This window comes from Centruroides vittatus, unplaced genomic scaffold (genome assembly GCF_030686945.1).
Source record: "Centruroides vittatus isolate TY-2023 unplaced genomic scaffold, ASM3068694v2 contig_3175, whole genome shotgun sequence".
Lineage (NCBI taxonomy): Eukaryota > Metazoa > Arthropoda > Arachnida > Scorpiones > Buthidae > Centruroides > Centruroides vittatus.
This window is the reverse complement of record NW_027122041.1, coordinates 1,078,430-1,097,031: the sequence shown is the minus strand read 5'-3', so window position 1 is coordinate 1,097,031 and position 18,602 is coordinate 1,078,430. Positions and strand designations below refer to the sequence as shown.

Below are 18,602 nucleotides of genomic sequence, written 5' to 3'. Positions count from 1 at the left end.
TTTAAAATTTAATTATAAAAAAATTCCTGATTTAATTCGAATTTCTTTAATTATTATAAGAATTTTGAAATTTAATTTAAATGTTTTTAATTTAATTATAATTTTTGTGCTTAATAATTAAGTCAATAAATCATTTTCTAAAGCTTAATTTTATAATTTTTCAGTTTTAGTTTGTTGCATTTCTTTAATCAATTTATAAAAACATTTTTAAAATATTTTTGTTGTATTTATTATACAGATATATTATAATATTTTTCTTAAAATAATTTATAATTTTCAGATAAAACTTATGTTTATTTATAGATTAAATTAAATTAAATCTGTATGTATTGATTATGATTCTAGCTCTCACCCCTTTAAAATTATTTTTATATAAAAATTTATAAAATTGATTATAAAAAGAAAATCCTGGTTTAATTCCAATTTCTCTAATTATTAATTAAGCGAGAAGATATATATAGAATTTTTAAAACTAAATTTCGTAATTCTTTAATTATAAAAGTTCAATTAAATTACAGAAAAATTTCAAGAATTTAATTGAAAATCTTGCTGAAAATACTTAAATCATTAATCATTATAGAAATCGATACAGGATAAATTTTAAAAAATTAATTAAAATTTTTTTATATTTAATTTTAATTGTTTTATAATAAATTTAAAGTGGGTGATATTATAAAGGAGTCAATTATTAAGTTTTTTAAAGAATTTTTTAGTAAAGTTGCGTGTGTGGGAAGTCGTCACTCCAAGTATGCGGTCCAGGCGTCAGTCAGGGTTGGCGACTGACTTGAAACATAGATCACAGTAACAAATTATCACAGCAAAGACCCAAAGACAGATCACGTAAATAGGAGAAGGAAGAATACAACCACATTTGGCGCTCATTCTTAAAACAACTAACATCTCGCTGCTGATTGGTTACATTGCCGACTGGTTTGCATTGACAAGACATATATAAAACAACCCTCCACGTATCAGCCAATTCACTCTCCTTTCAGCTAAGAAATGAAGATGTTCGCTTGTAATCTCATAATTCTTATTGGTGCCATTTTAGTATCTTATAACAATGCTATAGTCTTAAACGCTGATGACGGTCTTAATGATGAATTGGCAATTCATCGTCTGTTGCAAGTATTCGGAATTGAACACCTTGGACAGAGAGAACGCCATCATTCTCCACCTGAATACATGTTAGACTTGTACAATGCTATTGCTGATAGTAGCGGAATAACGCGCACACCTAACCCATACTACGCTACGATTGTACGCAGTTTTCCCGATAAAGGTGAGTGATAATTTATTATATTATAGTTTTAAATAACGCTACAGGTGGGAAAAATTTTTTAAATTTAATCATCTGTAATGTTTTACATTAAAAAATTTTAAAAAGTCTCTAAAAAAACCCACACCTTTCATCTCTGTAATTGATCGCAAAAGGTGGCACTCTCGTTAAGAAATTTAGTGAAGAAAATATAAATATTTTTTTTACAGAATTTCAATTAATTTTACTTATTTTACAATTTTAAAATTAAATTAATATTTTGATTAATATTTTAACTATTTATCCACCAGTTATTCCGTTTTAAATATCACGAATCCTATACAAATATAAGGATTATACTTAAAATAATTTAAATTTAAATCAAGCAAGATACAATATATTTCTCTGTATATCATAATTTATATGAAAGGAAATATCAAAGACTCTAGTCAGAAGTGTTTTCACTTCTTAGAATCATAGATTAGATAGACAGAACCTTAATTATTTCAGATGTAAGTACAGAGTGTATTATTAAATATAATTTTGTCATTGGCGGACTGTCTGTAATGTCGAGGTGTGTATAAAGTAATCGCACTCGAACACTCCTGCAGGGTATACCGAGAAGATATCTGCATTTCAAATGAAGTCTGCGGCATCTCTTAATAGTAGTAACAATAAAGAGGACAGTATTTTTCCTGTATTATTACTCATAATATTCTTTTTAGGTTGAAGTCGTTTGCGGGTCGATTTTTGTATATAATATATACTGTACATCCTTCTTTCGTTTCTTCTTAAATATTTAGAATGCTTAATGGAGTCAAATTGTAATTTTATGTCCTATCGTGAAATTATCAAACCTTGTACGTGACTTATCTTTTATTAAAATTTTCTCCTTTAAAATTTGTTGTTTCTACTCGACTCTTTTATTATAAAAATACCTTTAATATCTCTTCTATTTAATCATATATTTTATATAATATATATACACATATTTAAATAAAAATTACTAATAAGCTTTTATTGATTTTTTAGATTCATTTTTGTATTGTGTTTTCTTATATAAGAAAACACAATATAAATGTAATTTTGTAGCATTCTTTTTTGATTTTTGTAAGGAAAAAAATTGTTAAAAAAATTCTTTCGGTTATTTCTTAATAAATTTTAAAAGAACTTTTTATTTTTGACATTTTTAATATTTTTTCTATTTTTTTGTAACTTTTATAAAAAGTTTTCTACTTTGTTTCCTTGTATTAACATAATTTTGTGCGCTAGTTTTTGAGTTTTTCAGAATTTTTATCGAAATTTTTATATCAATTTTTCTTTGTTTTATTATGTTAATACTAGTTTGACAAATTATTTGTTGAATTTTTTCGGTAAAAAATAAAAAAAAATCTCTTAATAAATCTTAAGAGAATTGTTTGATTTTTGAATGTTTTGATGAATTTTATTTTTAATCATAAATGTTTTTCTCTGAAATTTCTGTTTAATTTTTATACTTTGTTTCCTTATATTAAGATAAATTGTGCGTTAGTTTTTTTAATTTTGTAATCAATTTTAACGAAAGATTTTTGAAAGAGAAATATTTTTAAAAATTCTCAAAAATATATTCTAATTCTGTAACTGTTTACAGCAATTTTTATATATATTTTTTTGTTTTATTATATTTTTTAAAGACAATCTTCGGTTATTTTCTAATAAATTTTGAGGGAATGTTTTTACTTTTGAGTTTTTAAAATAATTTTTGTATCAAAAATTGTTCTTTTCGACAATTTTTACATAATTTGTTTCGTTGTATTAACGTAATTTTGCGGTGATTTTTGAGCTTTGTAATAAATTTTTGGATTATTTTTAAAATTTTTAAAATAAATTTTACGAGTATTTTTTTTTTATTATATTTTTTGAATTTTTCTGAATATTTTTTCTGTCAGAAATGCTCTATTCTGCAGATTGTTTATGGATTTTTATAGCACAAAAGAGAATGCAATCATGTCAAATTTCATCGTGTACAGAATTCACGTTATTGAATTCCAATGTCAAATGAAGTATGAAAAAAATTTAAAAATAAATAAAAAAATATTTTATAAATAAAATAATAAAAGAATTTGATAATATAATCATTTATTTATATTATTATTATTATTATTTTTAGATACTTCTCATCATTTGCACTTTTTTTTTAACGTTACCTCTAACCGTCCCAATAAAGAAGAGATTTTAGAAGCCGAATTTCATATTTATAAATTAAAAACTAAATCACGTGATATCGAAAAATTGACTGATATTAGATCCCATTTATTAGAAGTAAGTAATAAAAATTATCTTATATTACTTTATAAATGTAAAGTTACATGATTACCAGTTATGTTATAGATTTTTTAGAATATAAAAGTGTATTTTTAGAAAATAAATGCTCTTTTAGAAAGTAGATTATATTTATAAGAAAAACAAATAAATAATAATGATATAACCTATATAAATATTATTTTAGCGATTAGAAGTTAGTTGTGCCCTTCTCATTTTTTCCTTGTTCATTTTTATATTGTATATATTATATAATGTAATATATTTAAATGTTACATTAATTTATAAAGGCAATATTTTAGAGACTAGGATTTAGTTATATTTTCTAATTTTTGGTATTATTTTTCTAGAAAATAGGTTATTTTTATAAGAAAAGTAAATAAAATAGCAATAATATACTAAATAACAGTTGTAATTTTATATTATAAAATAGTATACACTAAATAATACACAAAATATTACACAGGTATACAAAAAAGTATACCTGTGTAAAAGTATCTGTGTTTTTTCTTCAGAAAATAGAAGTATTTTTATAAAATAAAAGCGCTGTTTTAAAAGGTAGACAGTTAAATTGAATAGAAAAAAAACAAATAAAATAAATAATAGAATCTTTTTTTATAGATTATATTACTTTATAAATGCAGTATTTTAATGATAACCAGTTGGTTATACCTTTCTCATTTCAGCTTTATAGAAAAAACGAAAGTTAGAAGAAAAATAAATAAAATAACAATTTTTATAGGTCTATAAATTGTATCAAAGTAGTAACAGTTATTAAAGTTTGTTATACTTTTACGTTAGGTTGAATACATATAAATCTAGCTAGACTTTGACAATATAATTAATGGGTTGTTTCTGTTGACAGGTTCGAGTATACCAAGTCATGTCTGCAGATAACAAATACAAGGAAACTGGTAACAAAATTTTGGACGTGAGAAGAATCAGTGCTCATTCTTATGGGTGGGAAGTCTTCTATGTGAAACCAGCTGTTTTAGATTGGTTGAAGGACGAAACACAAAATTTTGGTAAGGTTTTTTTTCCCTTATAGGTTTTGTTTAAATGATAAGTAAAAATACTAATAACAATATATTTTTATCATTCATTAAATCGATAATATCGATTATCTCGAAAGTAAATAAAAGATATTTTATTGCGATTATTGTAAGAGATGTTCTAGGAAAACATTTTTCCTAACGTACTCTATATTGATCTTTTCCTAAACGATCCTGTCAATAAAAATTACAATTCTCATTGTAGTTTATATATAATATTTTATTTATTACATTAAATTATTTAAAGGCTTTTATAAAATAATATGTTATTTTAGGAATTTTTTTTTAAGCTTATAAACGGTGTAAATTATAATGTATAATTTACGTTAATATATGTTTTATTTGAATCTAAATTAACGCCTTATTAATTTTTTCAATTTGTTATTTAGTTATATTATTATTTCGATTTTTAAAGTAATTATGTATCTTAGTTATGTTGAAAATGAATTCTTTATAGCAAGATTTAAATAGGGTTTATATGAAAAATAAAATGATATTTTTCATGTTAGAATAATAAAAATATGCATAAATATGCATAAAATTTTAACAATTAACTACATATTTTATTAACTTAGATTTTAATTACACACATTATTAAACTCTTAAAATCATCATCGAATGTTAAGTTACGAGGTATTCTTATGTTTAAAATACAAGAATATTCTATTTAATGTTAGCATTAAAAGAGACAGAAATCAAATTTCTATAAACTTTATCATTATCTAGATTTCTTAATCTTTATTTCCTTTATTAAACTTTATTTCCTGTACAGGTACATCTAATAAAATTCTCCGACGTGTGCCACAAATCGAATTTTACTTTCTCCATATCCTTGGATTGACAGAGATTATACGTGATTAATTTTCCAAGTTATTTAAATGAATAAACGAAATGTTTATTTAAATAACTTTAAAAAAAACACTTATTATATTTCTTATATTTAATAATAAAGTATACATTTTATTAACATTCAATATTTAAAGAATTAGTTTTTTTAGATTAATTATTAACACTTATTTCATACTTAAAATAATGTTGTGGATAGATTTATATGATAAATAAATTTATAATTTAAAGTAAAAAAACGCCTTACTTTATATATTTTTAAGTATAAAATATAAAATATTTTCATTTTTAAAATAATTTATCCGATTGCAGTGTCTTATTTTTAAGCAATTTTAAGAACATTTTTATATTTTTAAATCTCACGTAATTTATATCTCAATTGCATTAAAATCGATTTAAATAGTTTTTAATTAATGTTTTTTAATAATTTATAAGAAAAACATCTACTAAATTATTTAAAACTTAAGTTTTTTGGATTACTTTTTAATGCTTTCTTTGATATTTAACAACGTTTCGTACGATTAAGATAATAAATAAATTAATTAATTAATATAAAATGGCCTTGTGTAATTTCTAACATTAGATATAAAATATTTAAAATAAACTATTAAAAGAAATACATTATATAAATATTTTAAGTATTTTAGACAATTTTACGTATAAAATTCCACTTAATTATACATTCGTTCGCATTTAAAATCGGATTTAAGAAGTTTTATATGTTAAAAAGTAATATGTTATAATCAAACCTCTCAACAACGGCCACTGACGGGAATATAAAAAAAACTGCCTTTTTTTGGAGATAGCCGTAATTTGGAGGTTATTTTGTATTCCATTTTATTTAAAAAGATGTTTCTGAAAAAAATGGCCGCTGCTTAGAAGTGTCCGTTATTGGGAGGTGGCCTTATTGGAGGTTCGATTGTGTTATTATTTTAAATTATAGAAGCGAAATTTACTAAGTTAATTTTTTAGAATTAGTTTTTTGAATTATTTATTAACGCTCTTGCGTTAATTTATTTATAAATATTGTTGTTTTAAATTTAAAATAAAAGCTTTATTATAAATTAAATAATTTATAAAAATTTTAAAACTATTTTTAACGATGTTAATGATATTTTTATGTATAAAAATCCATTTCATTTCTTACTGGATCGTCTTAAAATAGAATTTAAATGATTTATTTACATCTAACTCATTATTTAAAAACGTATCTAAGAAATATATTATATTATTTATTAATATTCTTCGATATTTAACAAACTTGTAGATATGGATTTAAATAAATGGATATTTTTTTAAAACTAAATATAAAACAGTTTTTAATTTTTTAAGCTAATTTACAATTTTTTTTTAATTAATAACCTTTACGATTTTAACTGCTTTTTTGCATGTAATACCCCGCTTAAGTTTATGCTGGATCGCAATAAAATTGGATTTAAATGATTTATTTACATGTAAAATTTATCATCATTTAAAAAGTTTCCAAGCAAATTCTACTAAATTTTTATTATTATTTTAATTCAAATATTTTAGAATATTTGAATAATAATTTATATAACTTTTATATATTCAAAGCGTTGACTTCAAAGAAAATTCGATAAACTTTATGCATTTCTCTATATATATAAAAAAAAGTAAAAAATACTTCTAAAAAGTTCGATTCTAAATTTTAATATTTAAAATAAAACGTAAAATAAATTCTTCGAAAGTTTTTCCTCTTCAATAAAGAATTTAATTCTAGGGGGAAAAAAGCTATTTTAATATTTAAATCTTTATAAATATGTATATAAAGATTATAAGATTTAAAATATTAAAATAAATTTATTAGTTTTAGTATTTAATTCGTATTATAAAATATAATTTAAATCTAATTGTTTTATTATAATTTGTTTATAATAAATTTTACATTCTGTATTATATAAATCAATAGAATAAATAAATAAACTGGAATAAATATACTTACTTCTCGATATAGTGAATAATTTAACTAAGTCCTTCGATACTTTAGAACATTATATCGAGAGTCTACTGTACAAATTACTAAAAATTGTTTATTTATTTAAATAATTGATAAATTTTAACCATTAATTTAATTTATAAGAAAGTAAGAGACTTCATTGTGGCTCACCAAATTTGGACCAAACATGATGGACCCGTGCTTTATCTAGAATTATTAATTAGGAATTATAATTAAACGGTTAATTGTGTTTAATAAATAAAGATTAATTTTATTATTAATATTAAAATAAAATTTATAAAAATATGTACTTAAACAATTTAAATTTTTGTAAAGATTATATATTAATATGTATATTAATTATATAAAATTACTAAAATTAAATAATTAAATTTATGTAAATGTAATTTAATTGTGTAATAGTTAGGCTATATAAAATTAATATAAATTATTATATGATATATACCGGGTGGTCGTAATTAATATTCTGTTCAATACTGTGTAGGGAAATATTTAGCATGCCAAATGCAACCAAATTTGGTATGGTAACATTTTAGGATATGCGGCAAACATTTCCGCATAAAAAGAAATTAGCACCGAAACTCACTACTATGGCTGTTTTGGGGCTGCAAGCAACTAAACGTTTGCTTTGCATAAACACACGTGTAAATATTATTCATCGAATGTCAACAACACTCGATAAATAATGTTGCAGGCTCTAGTAGTCACGTGCAGTGTCACGGCAGTTTGGTACTGTACAGTACATCCTATAGCACAGTGTGGAAAGTACTAAGAAAGTTGGTGCATTGTTATCCATATAAGATCAGCCACAACAGGAAGTTGTTTGTCGCCGACAGGGAAAGCTAACTGACCTTTGCATGACCTTCCTTGCCAGAATAAAAGTGAATGTCTTGGACACGAAAGATCCGAGGAATATTTTCATCTAAGTGGAACAGTGAACATCTGTAACTCATTTGAGCTACAGAAAACCCTCATGTTTTTCCAGCAGATTTCACTGCACTTACTTAAAATTACATTATGGTGTGGATTCATAGCCATAGTTATCTTTTGACCATTCTTCTAAGAAGCTAATCCTGATTGATCTGTGATTGCCCAGAGATACTGAGAGCAGCTCTCGGCTGCTCAACACTTTTATCGTACCCCAATTTACAGCGACAAGGCCTTGATTCAATTATTTTAATGCAAGATGGAGACCTCCATATACGGGAAGCTGCGAACAGTAAGTTTTTGTGATATTTCACCGATGACAGTGATTAGTCATGCGTTTCCTACTGCCTGGCCGCATCGTTTTCCGAATCTTAATTCATCTGATTTTTAGTTGTTGAAATACTTGTAAAGTATGCTTTATCGAGAATCAATCACGGTAGGCCTTTAAACATACTGTTCATCGCCTTCAGAATGGGGATCGCATTGAGCAATAACGTTTACTTCACTAAGATCTTTTTATATCAAATAACATGTCTGTTGCTTACAGCGACAAAAATGCCTTAGTGGCGCGTTTTGGCTTTAATGTTTTCTTATGTAAAGTGCTTTAACGTACTCTATTTTAATACGATAAACTACAATGTTTCTGTCTCATTGTGCTCTCCAAATACTTTATTTTATTATTAAGTTCTTATGCTTTAACAAAAAATATACGCTAGTTTCTGCCTATGCTCCTTAAATGCTCTACTTTGTTATTATGCTCTTAAACTGTATTTTTCTCTACATTATCTTATTATGCTTTACTTTAAAATACAAAATCTTAATTTTCGCAGAAAATATGAGCTAGAGAGTTAAAATTTCGTATTCGTTTTACCTATTTATTTATTTTACCCATTATCTATCAATACATTTATTCATTTTTTCCCTATCTATCCGTCTGTCAATCCGTCCACAAAAATCTCTCTTTATCTAAAACATCGTTTATTGGAAAAAATGCATAAAAATTAATGAAGCGTACAAAACTAATACGCTTTTTTATAAAACATTATGACATAAATAGCAGCATCACTTAAGATGTTACAAATCTTACATATATAAGATCCACTTAAGATGTTACAAATCCTACATATATACAGTAAATATATATATATATATATATAATTTTTTTACATTAAATTGTGTGTGTTTGAGATAAGCATAAGCGAAGTGGAGCATTTAAACAACATAACAGGGAATTTTTTTTTGTTTTTATTAAAGTAGAGCATAAGAGCAGAATAATAAATTTGTTGTTGTTGTTATAAAATTAATATAAATAAATAAAATATTCTTTCTATAATGATAGATTAAGAAGAAAATGTCATAACAGAATTCCAGTCTTGTACTTTCAATTTTCTGAAGTGAAAATTGAAAGTACAAGATGCGAATTCCTTGATTTTTAAATTTATATATATATATATATATATTTTTTTTCTGTATTTTGGAAACTTTTCAGTTTTCTCTTCATATCTCTAACATATCTCTTCTTGTTATTTACTTGATATATTTTCTTCAAATATAACTTATATTTCGCTATCAAAAAATCTACAAACTAAATCGATTTTTCATCAACAGCAACTTATTCCATTTTTTTCTTATTTTGTTTTTTTTTACATATTACAACGTAATTTTTTTGTATCAAATTCTTATAGAAAAAGAAGAACTTCTTACAATTTTAAATTATCTTCTTGTTCTTCTTACTTTTTCGTCATTCTTCTTCAATTTTCTTGTTTTTATCTTTAATAATCAATAGTAAATTAAAGTTTTTTTTAAAAAAAAAATTGACAGATCGATGAAGGGTTGAATACTTGTAAAATTTTTTTAGATTCAAAAAGTAAATTTAAAATTATTATAATAAATGTTATTTTCGCTGTAGTTTTTCATCATTTTTAGGGTTTTTTTAAGAGTTGCTTTAGAGCTTTATTTTGATAAGTTTTTAAAAATAATCTTTGAGGTTTTTAAGAATATTTTGATTTTTTTTTTGGTAATTAAAAACTTGCAGAATTTTATTAAGCTTTGCATTTTTAAAAATAAATAGTAAAATTTTATTCGAATTTGATAATTATTTTAAGAAGTTTTGCTGGAAGTTTTTAAGCATTAAATTTTTAATTTACTCAAACTATAATTTTTTTGGTGATACATTTTATTGTAGTTAGTTCGTCCGTTTGCTTGCAAAACTCTTCAGAAAATGAAGGAAAGAAAGCTGAAATTTTGCACTCAATTTTTTCTTCTGTTTGTTTGTCTATCTGATATATAAAATAAGAGTTATAAAACTAAAAATTCAAAAATAAGATGATAATACTCTTCGTTGTTTAGATCTCTGAATTGAGATTTATCGCGGGAGCTATGCGATGTGGCCTTTGATTGACACGCTTTAGTTTGTTGGAGGATTAGCTTGAGGGTAGACAAATAGGGTTTAGGATCTGTGGTCGGTCGTTGTCGTTTGTGTGAACGCAGCCGAACGTAAAACTTGTACAGTCGTTGACATGACAAATTTCGTAATGTAACATTGGGTTATGTAAACTTAATTAAATAAGCTTAAATTATATATTCGTTATTTTATGACGGAAAAAAAAATGACGAGAAATATTTTGAAATTATTTAATGTGATTTTATTGCATGTAGCAAAATAAATATGCAGAATTAGATACTAAATGTAGGCCTATTGTATAGATTAGTTATATGTTCTTTTATACTGTATTTTTTATTGAGTGACGATTATTTTTGCCAACAGTTTTCACTCAATTGCCATCAGTGGTCAAGTACAAGTACATCGTGTTGAGTTCATGTTATTTGCATTTTACTGCACATTTTGTTAAGTTAAGTTCTAGATTATTTATCTTTTTTTTTTTTATATATTTTGTCATGTTGAGTCCATTGTCTTTTTTTTACACATTCTGTTATATTGAATCCAGATTATTTATCATTTTCTGCACACTTTGCCATATTGAATATGATTATTTACATTTACCTGTATTAAAAAAATGAATATTTATATTTATTATTTCATAAAATAACATTCGATAGATCATAATTCTTATAAATTATTACAGATATACATTTCAAGTATTGCAACTTAAATAATTCTAAATTATGATATATTGACCTGTATAAAAATACAAAATGAAATAAAGAAAAATCATAGTAATAATTTCTAAAAATTGCTATCCATCTTGTATAATCTTCTGTAATAAGAATATAAATGACACTACTCAGAACGAACTACAGTACATACTTGTAGTTATATTACAGTACTTAAAATATATTCTATATAATAATAGTAAACATAAAAGAAGTAAATATAATAAATCATAATTAAATAAAACAAAAAAGTCTAATAAAATTTATAAATAAGAACTTTTATTTCATATGAAAAAGTATAAATTGTAGTTTAATATCTTAAATTGAAGTAGATTCAGTACCTTTATTTATATAAATAAATAAATATATATATATATATATATATATATATATATATATTAATATAAAAACAAATAAATAAAACTATTTCGATTTAATATAAAAGAATAAATATATATCGTATATATATTTATCAAATTTTTAAAAAATGGGATACAGTTATAAGACTATAAAGAAATTGTTTGTATTACTAGGTAACAGGTGCACTGGTAAATAATGTTGTTTATTGTGCTTTGGATTTTTTTATTGATTTAACTTAAAATTATTTTTTTATAAAAAAAAGTAAATCAAATCTTATAAATTTTTTTTCTTTTTCTTTAAACTTTGTTTTTATTCAATAAATACTTTTAATACATAAAAGATTTAAGTAAATTTTGATGTAACTTATAGAAACATTATTCTAACTCAAGAAAGTGGAAACAAGTTTTTTGGAAAAATGTTGAAAATAGAAAATAATTCATAAAAATTTAATATATTTTTAATTATTCTTTTTATTTTTATGGATGTTTGTGGTTTTTAATATTTCTTGTGGATTTAATATTTATTAGTCGAATTATTTTTTTAAAAAAAAGTCTATGTTTTTGTTTTATAAATATTTTAAAAATATAAAAGATTTAAAGAAGCGTTGATATAGACAACATTCTTTCAACTCAAGTAAATAAAAACAAAGTTTTAAGAATATTGAAAATAAAATTATTAAAAATTTACAAGTTTATGAAGTAAAAAGATATTATTTTTTAAAAACTAAATCTATATATTTTTTTTATTATTTTTACTTTTATGAATTTAAAATTTGAATCTTCAGTCTACATCCTGTTTATGTTAATATATAGGCTATAGGTTTCAGTTTACATAAAGCTATAGTCTATATATATTACCTCGTTCCAAAGCGATACCACGCTGACTTTAATTAATTTAATAAATAATAATTAATAAACTATTTAATAAACAAATTATAAAGCGATTAATTTTGTTGTATAATCAAATAATAAGAAGAGATAAAAATATGATTAGAGTAAGCTGTTGGGGCATAAGAGTGATCTTAATACAGAAGAAAACGTCAATATTCAAGCTTGTGATACGGGCAGTGGTGATATTCAGCGGGTTCGCACAGGTTCGGCCGAACCCGTTGTTAAAATTTTCAGTTTTCCGAACCTTGTTAAACACAGGGAACATTTCTCAGTGGTTTTGTGTTTTTTTTAAAAATATATTAAAATATACTATTATACTCTGTAATACTACTAAACTAGAGCCTTATACCCCGTTCGCACCGAGTATTTCAATCTAGATTGTGAGCAAGGTCGGGGGCTATGTCTTGGTGCGATCTCTCTCGACCGTTTCAATCTCGACCGAAACGAGGTTTAATCGCGATCGATTCAAGAGAGTTCTTGAAACTAGATCCAGTCATAAGAGAGATCCCACAATCTCACGCGCGCGACATAATACAAGATGGCTGTGGAACACGTGTCGGGCTATGGACAGCGAAATAAAAAGGATATTGTATTTCAAGAGATGATGACATCTGTCTATTATCAGCAGTGCCATTCGGGGTGAAAAATTTCTCTGCCTGAAAAAAAAAAGGTCGACAGCACTAATATACTATTGTTACCTGGTCTTTGCCCAGGGCTCGTTACGTTCCAAATACGCCACTGATTATTAGATATATCGCAAGAAAAGGTATTGTATTTATTTCTAGTCAAAACTTCCATTTCGTTTGTCGGTGATTGTCAGGGAAAAATTTTCTGCTAGCGAACCCTTTGTTAACTATTTCGAAAATCACCACTGGATACGGGTGCCATTTAACACCAACACAAATTGCTAAGAAACTGAACAAACATCGATCCATTATCTGTAAATTCGTCTACCACGAGGATCGAAGACTCTCTAAATCAGGTGTTCTTCGAGGCGCCGGAGCGCGATGAACACTGATGCGATGGCTTGTCCGAAAACGTCGAATTTATCAAAATCCAGCCTGCCACGTTAATGACTCAAATACACAAGTTAGCTAGCCTGAATTTGCCTGGTAACACTTCTCAGATGTTATCTTCTGGCAAAAACTAATTTTTATGGATAAGAAAAAAGTCCAACTTGTCGGATAAAATTTTTACTGGACCGATAAAAATTGGATAAAATGTCCTGTACAAAGAATGTTTCTGAGCTTGATCACTGATGGTTTAGATTATTTCCGGTTACAGCGGAACGACAAACTTGGGATCATTTCAGATAATCGAATATCGCCTGAAGATAGCTGGCGCTCAATTGAAATTTTTAAGAGAAACTTGCAAGTCTTTTAACAGAACGATGCAGGTTTCGAGTGTCTAGAGAAGAGTTCTTTGAGAACATAGATGTGACCCTGCTTGACTGGCTGGTCTGTTCACCGCATCTGAACAGTGTTGAGAACCTTTGGGATGATTTATATCATATTGTCTACGGTGCAGGTAAACAATATAATTCTATCCCGGAACTGACAACTCTGCATGGAAACAAATCTTCACGGAGTGTATTCGAAAATTGATTGCGACAATGCTTTAATCGATTGTTCAAAGTTGTGATGAAAAAAGGAGCTAAAATTCACTACTGGGATTCTTGTGTGTATACTCTAAGTGTGATAGACTATTATTTTCGGCCATTTTAGAACACATTATTGATATTTCCGTTTCCTGTGGCTAGAATGTGATCATTTTTACATACAGTACAATTAATTATTAATCTTTCTTGCCGACTTTGGTGCAAGTTAAATAGAAATTTGTCGAAATATTAAAGAAAGTCTAAGTGTGATATTACTGCATTTTGAGTGATATAAATTAGTTTTTTTCACCATTTGTATAAAAGTTCTAATTCATATCAATTTTGTATTATTTTTTTACATAACAAATTAAATTTTGGTGCTTTTCTGTGTCTGTTCAGATACAGAAAGGTACTATCTGTGCTTCGGGTACAAAAGGGCCTGTTACTTCACTTTTTATTGAGCTGGATGCAACAAACTATTTATCAGATGAAATGAATGTTACATTCTTAGCGATTATAAATAATAAAATGTCAAAGCTCATAAATTATATATAATTTATGATATAAATTTACTAAACTTTTTATTATTGATTTTATTTCCTTTAAGTCTTACGCATATTAATTAACTCCTTTCGTTGTTTACATTCATTAAAACTTAAGTTTATTAAATATTGATATATGAAGATAGAGTAAAAATGTTATTTATAATGCATAGTCAACGTAAAGTTATTATTCTCTAAGTTATTCCCAGTGCAGTGTGGCCTATTTAATCGAAACTACTTCAGTATTGTCTGTGTTGAAAACCGAGACAGAATTAATGAAGTGCGAATACTTTTCTCATATCATATTCTTGTAAAAATAAATTTTAAATTATTCTAAGTAAAGAACTAAAAACATTACACCAGTGGGATCTTCAATATTGGCTACCTTACCAAAATATTTGAAAATTTTATTAGCATAATTGTATACAGGGAGATCCAAAGGACAGTTGTTGTAAAGACTGTACTGTACTGCGTAATTCTAATACGTACAATTATTGTGTTAATTATTTTATGACGATAGTGTGGATATTTTGAACAATTTTGATAAAATTTGTTTAAAGAAATTGAATAAAAGGGTCTTATCTTGATTATCCTTGTATGATCTTATACATAGGTTATATATATAAGGGAGCACAACAGTTAGTTAATTATTGTAAAGACTAAATTGTTGTCTTATCTGATTATGTAATCATGATTATTGTCAAATTTTCAATAATTTTATAAACTAAAAACATATTATTTAGATTCAGTTTACGATTTATAATCACAAGTGTAGCCTACTTGGAGTAGCACAAGCAAAACACGGTTAATAAAACGTAAATATGATTTCGATGCATATTTTACTCGAAAATTTCTAAGTCACTTTACAATATTGCTCATACTCTTCTTGTAACATGGTATACTGATTGGGCTTCTTAAGATTTGCACAGGGCTATTATAGTTGCAGAGAACAAAATATACGCGCTAGAATTTAGTAATGTAACAATTAGTTTATATTCTAGATTGACATTACAAAAATTATGTAAAATCTTCATAAAATATAAATTATTTTTAAAATTCAAATTCGCTTGTCAACGAAAGCATTTTCCTGTTTTAATTTATACAAACATATTATGTATATATTTGCATGATTATTCGAAGAAAGAAAGAATAATTTTATTGATTAAATTCAAAAATTTAGAACAATAAATTCCCAACAATTGCTATCCTTTGATATCAAGATCCATATTATCGCACAGTTATGACTTCCAACCTTATGTTAACGAGGGTCATAAAAACGGTAAAAGTCGATGGACTAGTATAATAATGGCTTATGCGTGATCCAATTCACTTAATTCCTCAAGAAGAACTAATTTTATATATATTTATTCACGTGTATATTGTTTTTGTTTTTAATCACAGGTCTCTTGGTGACGGTAAAAACTATAATGGGCACACCAATTACTGATGGCACATTAAGATTTGCCAAAAGACATCAACATCATATTAACAAACAACCGATTTTAGTCCTGTTCAGCGATGATGGAAAGTCAAAGCAGAAATCTTCATTTCCACAATTTGGTAAGAATTTACAATATATTATTTTATTTCTTACATTTCTAAGCTAGTGGCACCCTTACATGCACAGCTAACGAAAGAGATGGGAAACCGGGCCCTGGGCTGGAATCTATACAATTTTAATAATGAAGTCTAAGAAAATCAATTTAAGTAGTTTCAAGTGCATAAAAAGGAAATAAGAAATATGATAAACCTAAAGCGTCACGTCAGAAGGTCTAGAGGGGCCCGGGAGATCCTTGCCCCAGGGCCCATGATCACTTTCCACGACCTTGCTTATATGTATAAACGAAAGGAAACACAGCCTTGAAGATTTAAATTTTTTATATAAATAATATACAAATAAAAATAAAATGTAGAAAAAAAATTAGCATTTTTAAACTTTCTTTTTTTGAGATTTTATGGTGAGAAGTTCCTCGTTGCCATGATATGTCGGTTGAAAATCGCTGTTCTAAAGAGAATAGCTGAATAAAAAAAACAACACGTTCATTTTCTGTCATGTAAACAAAAACATTTTATTAAATATATATATAAAAAGGTGTTGGAGAAATGTAAATATGCATGACGTTTAATAGAATAAGACATATTAGAGTTATATTTGGTAACTTCGATCGATAAATCCAAGTCTGTTGCTTCCTGTCCTTTTAATATATTTCTTGTTAAATATCATTTAATGATGTTTGTTATGTATATATGTATATATTTCTTTCTGGATATTCAATAATATTTGAATAGTTTTTTTTAAAATTGATACTATTTTTAATAGATTTTCATAATTATGGATATCCGGAATTATCATATTACAGTCAACTAAATCGTGCACCTACAAATAAAGAATTACCAATAAATAACAGTACAAGTAACGGTCGTTTAAGACGTTCTACAGAAGATAATGTATCAGAGGGGTGTAGTCGACACGAACTTTATGTAGACTTTGAAAAAATAGGATGGTCAACTTGGATAATTTCACCGAAAGGTTACAACGCCTACCATTGCAAAGGAGAATGTTTGTTTCCCTTAGGGCAAAACCAATGGCCCACTAATCACGCGACAGTACAAAGCATTGTCCATCAACTTAGTCTGACTGCAGGGGTAGATACCCCATGCTGTGTACCTAACAAACTCTATTCAATTAGTTTACTGTATTTTGACGAACATGAGAATGTTATCCTCAAACAATACGATGACATGGTTGCTGCAAGTTGCGGTTGCCATTGATTCTCATTGTAAAATTTTCAGTTGTTTGTTCAAATTTAAAACACCAAAGACACCATGGGGCTTTCAATATCTTCGACAATGATGGTGTTGGTGTTTACATCTTTAGTATCTTTTATGTGATATTTATTCTTACAGAACTTTATATATATATTGAAAGAACCCAAGTTTATGAGTATCCTCAAGAAAAATGTTAAAAAGTCAATGTAGATGTATAGAAACTTTTAAAAATTTTAATTCTTAATGATCAAAACAGTACAAATTTCTACAAAATGATATTTGTCTTTAATTCCATAGCTAAAGTATGCACTGATTTGCATCTATTGATGATACATATTGTTAATCAAAAAACTTGATGATAAATAAATTTAGGAAATGTGTTCTTTGATGTTTCTAAGAAAACAGATGATTTCTTTGGAAATCTTTGAAAAAATGAAGAATGTTTTATCTTGTAAATATTTTACAGTTGGAAAATAAGGACAAAATGATGTCGCGGTTGTGTTTTTATGTAATTTAAATTATTATTAGGTCATGTCTGTACATAATGTAATCATTGAAGGGAATAAAAAATGTTAAATTAATTTATTAATATTTTTATTAAAACTAATTATATTGAAATTTAAATTTATTATTTTTAAAAATAAAATTTTATTAAAATGTATGGAAAAATTCCATTAAATTCAAAAGCTAAGATGGCACCATCTAGCGTTAAAAATGATAAATAATTTAATTATTTATTATATTATTTTAATTTTTAAATAGCTTAATTACATAATAAATAATTCTGATTTAATATAATATAATATATATAATATGAATTTATTAAAATAGAAAATTTTATAATTAATATGAAATTACATGATGATATTCTAATCCGTTCACAATAAATAAATAAAATATGAATAAATTTTTAGATTAAATAACGAACTTAATTTAAATTAATTTTTTTAAAAATAGTTTTGCTTCAA

The 18,602-nt window shown here is 25.4% G+C and overlaps 1 protein-coding gene across 1 annotated transcript; it reads left to right on the top strand.

The window, feature by feature from the left end:
• The first annotated feature begins 857 nt into the window (after positions 1–857).
• Positions 858–18,198, top strand: LOC136973466 (bone morphogenetic protein 7-like). The gene is made up of 5 exons (XM_067268198.1): positions 858–1,282; positions 3,408–3,559; positions 4,425–4,584; positions 16,267–16,425; positions 17,186–18,198. The coding sequence occupies exons 1-5, from the start codon at positions 1,003–1,005 to the stop codon at positions 17,635–17,637; spliced, it is 1,203 nt and encodes a 400-aa protein (XP_067124299.1). The 5' UTR covers positions 858–1,002; the 3' UTR covers positions 17,638–18,198.
• Positions 18,199–18,602: the final 404 nt, after the last annotated feature.